The sequence below is a fragment of the Mobula hypostoma genome, chromosome 15 (genome assembly GCF_963921235.1).
Source record: "Mobula hypostoma chromosome 15, sMobHyp1.1, whole genome shotgun sequence".
Lineage (NCBI taxonomy): Eukaryota > Metazoa > Chordata > Chondrichthyes > Myliobatiformes > Myliobatidae > Mobula > Mobula hypostoma.
Genome location: NC_086111.1, coordinates 3,597,463 through 3,608,421, shown reverse-complemented (window position 1 = coordinate 3,608,421; position 10,959 = coordinate 3,597,463). Strand labels below are relative to the sequence as shown.

At 43.0% G+C, this 10,959-nt stretch overlaps 1 protein-coding gene across 1 annotated transcript in view; it reads right to left on the bottom strand.

Annotated features, from left to right (window-relative positions):
- Positions 1–321: 321 nt before the first annotated feature.
- The window catches only part of LOC134357044 (coiled-coil domain-containing protein 3-like), a 32,861-nt gene continuing 22,223 nt past the window's right edge, over positions 322–10,959 (bottom strand). Inside the window, exon 3 of the mRNA XM_063068356.1 lies at positions 322–615. Within this exon, the coding sequence (XP_062924426.1) occupies positions 322–615 (294 nt within the window). The remainder of the gene's footprint in view (positions 616–10,959) is intronic.

The window sequence follows — 10,959 nt, the reverse complement described above, 5'->3', positions numbered from 1 at the left end:
AAGCAACACACCTGTGATTTCTGGTTCACTCCACTAGAGAGTTAGTGGGAATAGATAGGTGTTATAGTGTAGGAGGTTTCCGTATGTTTTGTATTCCCACTTAGCAAGAGAAGCAGTACAACACATATTGTAGAACATTACAACAATTATACAACACTTATATACAATACTGTTATAGTGTAGCAAGGGAAGCATTACACACACTGATACACAACACTGTTATCGTGTAGGTAGTTTCTATAGGTGTTGCATTACAACACTTGGCAAGGGAAGCATTACAAGTCAAACTTCCAGACCATTACAACCAGTGAATCAAGAACATTACAGTTTATGGTTGACTGGTTTCTCGACAGACTTCTTCAGGATCGGTTTGCCAGTGTCCTGTTTTGCATTCAGCTCTCCTCTTTCCTTGTTCTGCTGCTTCTGCAGGAACTGTTTCATGAGCATTGCCTCTCTCTTGCTCTCTTTTTTCACCTGTCTAAGCGAACGCTTAATCCTCTTCACCTTCTCGCGCAGATGATTGTTAGACTTCTCAAGGGATCTCACTTTCTGGGAGAGTTTCCGCACCCGATCTTCCTCCTCATAAAGAGCTTTCTGTACAGTTGAGCATAGGAGCTAAAGAAGACATCAAAGGCATTCATTAGAGTGTGGAGCATGAAGATACAGCGACGTCTTTCCACTTTAATACTGGTTCAATGAGTTTATACCATGTGCCAATCAAAGTATTGCATTTTAACAAATAAACTTTCAATATAACTCTACTCTAGATTTAGTAGGGGGAGGGGAGAGAAAAACACCATGTGGTAGGTGAAACTTGAAGGGGCAGAGATGAAATAAAGAGCTTGGAAGTTGACTGGTGAAAGAGATACAGGGCTGGAGAAGAGGAAATCTGACAGAAGAGGAGGAGGTAGCTGTGAGAGTCTGTGGGTTTGTAATAGATACCAGTGGATAAATTTCCTCTAGCGATCGAGAAAGGGGAGGGAGGTGTCAGAAATGGACCAGGCAAATTTGAGGGAAGGGTGGGTGCCCTTACACCTCCTCCCTCACTACCATTCAGGGCCCCAAACAGTCCTTCCAGGTGAGTCGGTTGGGGTCACATACTGTGCCTGCTGCTCCTGTTCTGGCCTCCTGTATATTGGCAGGACCTGACATAGTCTGGGAGGCCGCTTCACCGAGCACCTACACTCCGTCCACCAGAAAAACCAGGATCTCCCAGTGGCCACCCATTTTACTTCCACTTCCCATACTGTCGTGATGAGGCCACACTTAGGTTGAAGGAACAACAACTTATATTCCGTTTGGGTAGCCTCCAACCTGATGGCATGAGCATCGATTTCTCAAACTTCTAGTAATGATCCCCTATTTTCACCTTTTCCCTCTCTCACATTATCTTCTTGCTCACCCATCGCCTCCCTCTGGTGCTCCTCCCCCTCCTTCTTTCAGGATGAGGTCCTGAAAGGAGAATATAGGGAGCTAGGAAGGGAGTTGAGAAAAAGGACCGCAAAGGTAGTATTCTCGGGATTACTGCCTGTGCCACGCGACAGTGAGAGTAGGAATGTGATGAGGTGGAGGATAAATGCGTGGCTGAGGAATTGGAGCAGGGGGCAGGGATTCAAGTTTTTGGATCATTGGGACCTCTTTTGGCGCAGGCGTGACCTGTACAAAAAGGACGGGTTGCACTTGAATCCTAGGGGGACCAATATCCTGGCAGGGAGATTAGCGGGGATTACTGAGGTGACTTTAAACTAGAATGGTTGGGGGGTGGGAATCAAATTAAAGAGGCTAGGCGTGAGGAGATTAGTTCACAACAGGGGGATGGGAACCAGTGCAGAGAGACAGAGGGGTGTAAAGTGAGGGTAGAAGCAAAAAGTACAAAGGAGAAAAGTAAAAGTGGCAGGCCGACAAATCCAGGGCAAGCATTAAAAAGGGCCACTTTTCAACATAATTGTATAAGGGCTAAGAGAGTTGTAAAAGAGCGCCTGAAGGCTTTGTGTGTCAATGCAAGGAGCATTCGTAATAAGGTGGATGAATTGAAAGTGCAGATTGTTATTAATGATTATGATATAGTTGGGATCACAGAGACATGGCTCCAGGGTGACCAAGGATGGGAGCTCAACGTTCAGGGATATTCAATATTCAGGAGGGATAGACATGAAGGAAGGGGAGGTGGGGTGGCGTTGCTGGTTAAAGAAGAGATTAACGCAATAGAAAGGAAGGACATAAGCCGGGAAGATGTGGAATCGATATGGGTAGAGCTGCGTAACACTAAGGGGCAGAAGACGCTGGTGGGAGTTGTGTACAGGCCACCTAACAGTAGTAGTGAGGTCGGAGATGGTATTAAACAGGAAATTAGAAATGTGTGCAATAAAGGAACAGCAGTTATAATGGGTGACTTCAATCTACATATAGATTGGGTGAACCAAATTGGTAAAGGTGCTGAGGAAGAGGATTTCTTGGAATGTATGCGGGATGGTTTTTTGAACCAACATGTCGAGGAACCAACTAGAGAGCAGGCTATTCTGGACTGGGTTTTGAGCAATGAGGAAGGGTTAATTAGCAATCTTGTCGTGAGAGTCCCCTTGGGTAAGAGTGACCATAATATGGTGGAATTCTTCATTAAGATGGAGAGTGACATAGTTAATTCAAAAACAAAGGTTCTGAACTTAAAGAGGGGTAACTTTGAAGGTATGAGACATGAATTAGCTAAGATAGACTGGCAAATGACACTTAAAGGATTGACGGTGGATATGCAATGGCAAGCATTTAAAGGTTGCATGGATGAACTACAACAATTGTTCATCCCAGTTTGGCAAAAGAATAAATCAAGGAAGGTAGTGCACCCGTGACTGACAAGAGAAATTAGGGATAGTATCAATTCCGAAGAAGAAGCATACAAATTAGCCAGAGAAAGTGGCTCACCTGAGGACTGGGAGAAATTCAGAGTTCAGCAGAGGAGGACAAAGGGCTTAATTAGGAAGGGGAAAAAAGATTATGAGAGAAAACTGGCAGGGAACTTAAAAACTGACTGTAAAAGCTTTTATAGATATGTAAAAAGGAAAAGACTGGTAAAGACAAATGTAGGTCCCCTACAGACAGAAACAGGTGAATTGATTATGGGGAGCAAGGACATGGCAGACCAATTGAATAATTACTTTGGTTCTGTCTTCACTAAGGAGGACATAAATAATCTTCCAGAAATAGTAAGGGACAGAGGGTCCAGTGAGATGGAGGAACTGAGCTAAATACATGTTAGTAGGGAAGTGGTGTTAGGTAATTTGAAGGGATTGAAGACAGATAAATCCCCAGGGCCAGATGGTCTGCATCCTAGAGTGCTTAAGGAAGTAGCCCAAGAAATAGTGGATGCATTAGTGATAATTTTTCAAAACTCGTTGGATTCTGGACTAGTTCCTGAGGATTGGAGGGTGGCTAATGTAACCCCACTTTTTAAAAAAGGAGAGAGAGAGAAACCGGGGAATTATAGACCGGTTAGCCTAACGTCGGTGGTGGGGAAACTGCTGGAGTCAGTTATCAAAGATGTGATAACAGCACATTTGGAAAGCGGTGAAATCATTGGACAAAGTCAGCATGGATTTGTGAAAGGAAAATCATGTCTGACGAATCTCATAGAATTTTTTGAGGATGTAACTAGTAGAGTGGATAGGGGAGAACCAGTGGATGTGGTATATTTGGATTTTCAAAAGGCTTTTGACAAGGTCCCACACAGGAGATTAGTGTGCAAACTTAAAGCACAGGGTATTGGGGGTAAGGTATTGATGTGGATGGAGAATTGGTTAGCAGACAGGAAGCAAAGAGTGGGAATAAACGGGACCTTTTCAGAATGGCAGGCGGTGACTAGTGGGGTACCGCAAGGCTCAGTGCTGGGACCCCAGTTGTTTACAATATATATTAATGACTTGGATGAGGGAATTAAATGCAGCATCTCCAAGTTTGCGGATGACACGAAGCTGGGTGGCAGTGTTAGCTGTGAGGAGGATGCTAAGAGGATGCAGAGTGACTTGGATAGGTTGGGTGAGTGGGCAAATTCATGGCAGATGCAATTTAATGTGGATAAATGTGAAGTTATCCACTTTGGTGGCAAAAACAGGAAAACAGATTATTATCTGAATGGTGGCCGATTAGGAAAAGGGGAGGTGCAATGAGACCTGGGTGTCATTATACACCAGTCATTGAAAGTGGGCATGCAGGTACAGCAGGCGGTGAAAAAGGCGAATGGTACGCTGGCATTTATAGCGAGAGGATTCGAGTATAGGAGCAGGGAGGTACTACTGCAGTTGTACAAGGCCTTGGTGAGACCACACCTGGAGTATTTTGTGTAGTTTTGGTCCCCTAATCTGAGGAAAGACATCCTTGCCATAGAGGGAGTACAAAGAAGGTTCACCAGATTGATTCCTGGGATGGCAGGACTTTCATATGAAGAAAGACTGGATGAACTGGGCTTGTACTCGTTGGAATTTAGAAGATTGAGGGGGGATCTGATTGAAATGTATAAAATCCTAAAGGGATTGGACAGGCTAGATGCAGGAAGATTGTTCCCGATGTTGGGGAAGTCCAGAACAAGGGGCCACAGTTTGAGGATTAAGGGGAAGCCTTTTAGGACCGAGATTAGGAAAAACTTCTTCACACAGGGAGTGGTGAATCTGTGGAATTCTCTGCTACAGGAAACAGTTGAGGCCAGTTCATTGGCTATATTTGAGAGGGAGTTAGATATGGCCCTTGTGGCTATGGGGATCAGGGGGTATGGAGGGAAGGCTGGGGCGGGGTTCTGAGTTGGATGATCAGCCATGATCATAATAAATGGCGGTGCAGGCTCGAAGGGATGAATGGCCTACTCCTGCACCTATTTTCTATGTTTCTTCGGTGGCCTCCTGTCCTCTCCTATCAGATTCCCATTTCTCCAGCCCTGTATCTCTTTCACCAATCAACTTCCCAGCTCTTTACTTCATCCCTTCCGCTTCAGGTTTCACCTATCCTTGTGTTTCCTCTCTCCCCTCCCCCCACTTTTAAACTCTACTCCTCAGCTTTTTTTCTCCGGTCCTGCTGAAGGGTCTCTGCCCGAAACGTCGACTGTACTTTTTTCCAGAGATACTGCCTGCCCTGTAGAGTTTCTCCAGCATTCTGTGTGTGCCACTTGTAATACTCTGCAATCCTGTGTGTTCGAAGGTTCAGGAGCCTGATGACACACACTCAACATTTTAGAAACAACTCCTTCCCCTCCACCATCAGATTTCTGAACAGTCCACCAACCCAAGAACACTGCCTCACTACGTTACTTTCTTTTGCACTTTATTAAAATATTTCTTATTGTAACTTAGTGTTTTTATGTATTGCACTGTACTACTGCCACAAAACAACTAATTTCATGACGCACAAAATTCTGAGCATATAGAGAAGGTAAATGGTGTACGGGGCAGGGTTTCAGATTCCTGGATCATTGGGGCCTCTTCTGCGGGAGGTACAACCTCTACAAAAAGGGCGGTTTACACCTGAACCCAAAGGGGTCCAATATCCCAGCAGGCAGGTTTAATAGAGCTGTTAGGGAGGGTTTAAACTAATGTGGCAGGGGGATGGGAACCAGAGTGATAGGGCTGAGGAAGGGGAAACAAATAAATCAAAGACAGCATGTAACAGAGATGATAGAAAGGACAGGCAGGAGATGAGGAATAATCACATCCAGTTGGATGATTTACAGGGCAATAGAGGCCTGGTGAAGTTAAAACAGAAAGCAACAAATACTGGACTGAAAGTTCCCAGTATAAGAATGCACCCAGCATAAGAAATAAAATGAACCATCTTGAAAGTCAGCTAAAGATTGACAAGTATGACATTGTGGCCATCTCTGAAACTTGGCTAAAGGATGGCTGCCATTGGGAGCTGAATGTCCAAGAATATACAGTATATCGGAAAGATAGGTTATTAGGCAGAGGGGGTGGTGTGGCTCTGTGTATATGAAATAATATTACATCTTAGAAAGAGATGACATAGGATTGGAAGGCGTAGAGTCTCTATGGGTTGAGTTAAGAAATGGCAAGGGTAAAAGGACCCTAATGGCAGTTGTATACAGGCCTCCAAACAGCAGCCGGGATGTGGATTACAAATTACAGCAGGAGATAGAAAAGGCGAGTCAGAAGGGCAATGTCATGATAATCATTGGGGATTTTAACATGAAAGTGGATTGGGAAAACCAGGCCAATACTGGACCCCGAGAGAGAGAATTTGTAGAATGTCTAAGGGATGGCTTTTTAGAACAGCTTGTTGTTGAGCCCACTAGGGGATCGGCTGTGCTGGATTGGGTGTTGTGCAATGATCTGGAGGTGATAAGAAAGCTTAAGGTTAAGAAACCCTTAGGGAACAGTGATCACAATATGATCGAGTTCACTTTGAAATTTGAGAAGGAGAAACTAGATTTCTATGTGTTGTTATTTCAGTGGAATAAAGGAAATTACAATGGCATGCGAGGGGAACTGGCCGAAAGTTGACTGGAAAGGGACACTGGCAGGAAGGACAGCAGAGCAGCCATGGCTGGAGTTTCTGTGAAAAACGAGGGAAGTGCAAGACAGATACATTCCAAATAAGAAGAAATTTTCAAATGGAAGAAGGACACTACTGTGGCTGACAAGTGAAGTCAGAGCCAAAGTAAAAGCAAAAGAGAGACCTTACAAGGAAGCCAAAGCTTGTGGGAAGATAGAGGATTAGGAAGCTTTTAAAAACTTGCAGAAGCAAACTAAGAAGGTCATTAGGAAAGAAAAGATGTATTATGAAAGGAAGCTAGCAACTAATATCAAAGAAGATACTAAAAGCTTTTTTAAGTGTATAAAAGGTAAAAAGAGAGTTGAGGGTAGATAAGAACCAATAGAAAATGACGCTGGAGATACTGTAATGAGAGACACAGAGATGGCAGAGGAACTGAATGTGTATTTTGCATCAGTCTTCACAGTGGAAGATATCTGCGGTATACCGGACATTCAGGAGTGTCAGGGAAGTGAAAATTATTAATGAGAGGGTGCTCAGGAAGCTTAATGGTTTGAAGGTCGATAAATCTCCTGGACCTGATGGAATGCACCTTTAGTTTCTGAAAAAAGTAGCTGGAGAGACGGCAGAGTATTAAAAATTATTTTTCAAGAATCAATAGATTCTGGCATGGTACCAGATGACTGGAAAATTGCAAATGTTTCTCCACTATTTAAAAAGGGTGGGAGGCAGAAGAAAGGAAACTATAGTCCTGTTAGCCTGGCATCAGTAGTTGGGAAGTTGTTGGAATCGATTGTTAGGGATGAGATTATGGAGTACCTGGAGACACATGACAAGCTAGGCCAAAGCCTGCATAGTTTCCTGAAAGGAAAATCCTGCCTGACAAACCTAGTGCAATTTTTTGAGGAAATTACAAGCATGGTAGACAAAGGAGATGCAGTAGATATGGGGTACTTGGATTTTCAGAAGGCCTTTGACAAGGTGCCGCACATGAGGCTGCTTAGCAAGATAAGAGCCCATGGAATTACTGGGAAGTTACTTACATGGGTGGAGCACTGGTTGATCAGCAGAAAGCAGAGATTGGGAATAAAGGAATCTATTCTGGCTGGCTGCCAGTTACCAGTGGAGTTTCACAGGGGTTGGTGTTAGGACCATTGCTTTTTACGATGTATGTCAATGATCTGGACTATGGGATTATTGGATATGTGGCTAAATTTGCTGATGATACAAAGATAGGTGGAGGAGCAGGTAGTGTTGAGGAAACAGAGTCTGCATAATGACTTAGATAGTTTAGGGGAATGGGCAAAGAAATGGCAAATGAAATACAATGTTGGAAAGTGTATGGTCATGCACTTTGGTGGAAGAAATAAATGGGCAGACTATTATTTAAATGGAGAGACAATTCAAAATGCAGAGATGAAAAGGGACTTGGGAGTCCTTGTGCAGGATACCTTAAAGGTTAACCTCCAGGTTGAGTCGGTGGTGAAGAAGGTGAATTCAATGTTGGCATTCATTTCTGGAGGTATAGAATATAAGAGCAGGGATGTGATGTTGAGGCTCTATAAGGCATTCGTGAGAGCACACTTGGAGTATTGTGTGCAGTTTTAGGCCCCTTATTTTAAAAAAGGATATACTGACATTGGAGAGGATTCAGAGAAGGTCCACGAGAATGATTCCAGGAATGAAAGGGTTATCGTATGGGGAACGTCTGGCAGCTATTGGGCTGTACTCCCTGGAGTTCAAGAGAATGAGGGGGGATCTCATAGAAACATTCTGAATGTTAAAAGGCCTGAACAGATTAGATATGGAAAAGTTATTTCCCATGGTAGGGGAGTCTAGGACAAGAGAGCACAAGTTCAGGATAGAAGGACGTCCATTTAGAACAGAGATGCGGAGAAATTACTTCAATCAGAGGGTGGTAAATCTGCGGAATTTGTTGTCACGAGCATTGGTCGGGGTTGACCAGGATGCTGTGTCCCAGCTGTCTACGTTTCAGTCGATACTTGCGTTTCAGTATGCAAGCTAGGACAGTACGATACAGAGAGCAAGTTTCTGCCCCTGTAGCAGGCTCCCTCTCCCCACACAGCTGATCAATCCAAAGGAACGGCAGAGACTGTTACATTTTGCACCAGTGGCATCGCAGGAGTTGCCAGTCAGCGTTGAACTCAATGTAGGACTGCCCTAGGGACCTTAGTACAGGACTTTTCTACAGGGTTTACTCCCAAAGTCTTCCCCATGAGTGGGTACAGCCATAAAGCAGTGGAAGTTTGAGATCAGAGTTTTCCTTCTCCTACCATGGATGACACGCCCATCTGCCTGGATCGACTGGTTTTAAGGTGCCTGTAACCCACAATTGACCCTTCTCCTGTTAGTAGAAACAGTTCCAATGGGTTTAGTAGCACAGCCACACATGAAGGGTAGGAGCTGGACTTGGTTATCAGAGGCTATTTGAGGCGCACGCTATTGGGAGCAGTTAATATGTAGTGGGAGGTTACCCTCACTGTTGTGTTCTTTATATTTATATATACCGTGGGTTAACAATAAATAATCATATTCTGGAAGAATTAGAACTTTTATTTACAGCAACAAAACCAAACCACGTTTTTACCAAGCCATGTTCCAGATCATTCTAACATTTCTATGCATGCTCAGAACTCTCTCCAATCATGTTCTTACCCGTGATATCACCACATCTTCCTTTCCTTAAAAAGAAAAACAATTAGCAACATTAACCAGGATAAATGCATAATTTAACATGTCTCTATCAGTCTCTCTGGGGGTTTATGAACACGAGTAGACCTTCTAAGTGGTTCACACAGTTCTTGTGTTTCGTTGTTATTTCCATGTTTTGTCTGGTCTGCATCAGTTAACTGAAACTCTGAAGTTGGCTCTTTCTTGAGGTCTTTGCGATTTCTTCTTAACACTGCTCCTTCTTCTGTTTGGACCATGTATGATCTGGGTTGTACTTCTTCAAGTACTGTAGCTTTCTCAATTCCTTCACTTCCATTTGTAATGAAATATGAATCTTCTTTTCTTCATCTAATTCATTCATTAACTGTGTAATCTCTTTTTTATGCTGAGACTACATCAATAAAACTTCTCAATTCCTTCACTTGTGCTTTCACTTCTTCAATTGGATCCTGATTCTCATCACTCTCTGGCTGCAGATCAGTATTGTACTGTACCGGCAAGTTTGACCTCTGTCCTCCTGCAGATGTGAGATTGTGATGGAATGCATGGTCCATTGATGCATGTGCATTACTTCCAGAGGGCACAATTGCAACTCCTGGTTTTGGTAGCAATGCTTTGTCAGATGCTGGTAACAAAGGGATGGGTCTGGGAACTTTCTTTATGACTTCTAGTTGTTCCATTCTGTCTTCTGACTCTGTGTCACTGTCCAGGACTAATACTCTTTTCACCAAATTCAGTCTCTCGCAGGCAGATAGATCCAGTATTGACTGTACATTCTTTGGCACCACCACAAATGAACGTATGTGCACAATATTTTTGTGTGATACTTTTGCCTCACATGTTCCTTTAACTGGAATGTCTGCACCTGAATATCCAGTCACTTTTATATTTGTGTTATGTAACTTTGGTCTTAGCTTTAATGCATTAAACTCAGATTATACAAGAACATTTACTTGTGCTCCAGTATCAAGTTTAAACAGAGAATTGTTTTGGTTCACTTGCGATGGAATAGTCCAGTCATTCTGACTTCGTTTGTTTTCATAAAGTACATCTATATAAAACTCCTCAAGTTCATTTTCAAGCACTGCATTTACTTGTTTTATTTCCTTTCTACTTCTGCAACAGCGTGAAAAATGATTACTCTTACCGCAGTCATTGCACATTTTCCCATACACTGGTCACTGTTTTGGTCAATGCTGCCGCCCACAGCGATCACATATCCTTTTTATCTCAGATGACGTTTTGCTCTCTATCGGTTTTATTGTCGTTTTATTACTTTTTCTAATATTTTTGCACTTTTTTACAGTGTGTATATTGCAGCTCTCAATGTAAAGGTCTTTAGCCTGTGATGTCATGGTTTCCGAAGCTTTGCAAAGCATCAAAGCTTTTTCCAAGTCTAAATCTTGTTCTCTTCACAGTCTTTTTCTCAGACCATTATCCCGAATGCCACAAACAATTCTGTTTTTAATGACAGTCTGTCAGTTCTCCAAACCCACATGTTTTACTGCAGTATCTCAACTCCATAACATATTGGTCAATTGTTTCAGCAGCTCTCTGCGCATGTGTAAAAAATTTACGTCCTTCGTACAAACTTTGTACGTCAAATTACGCTTCGGTATACAAAATGCTTCAAATTTGTCCATTATCGATTCCAATTTTAACTATCTCCATCTTCAAAATTAAAGTGATTATGTACCTCAATTGCGTCGTCACCTGTTATGTGGAGGAGAAACGCAGCTTTCGTTTTTTCCAGTTTTTTATCATCCTCGATCAGCGACA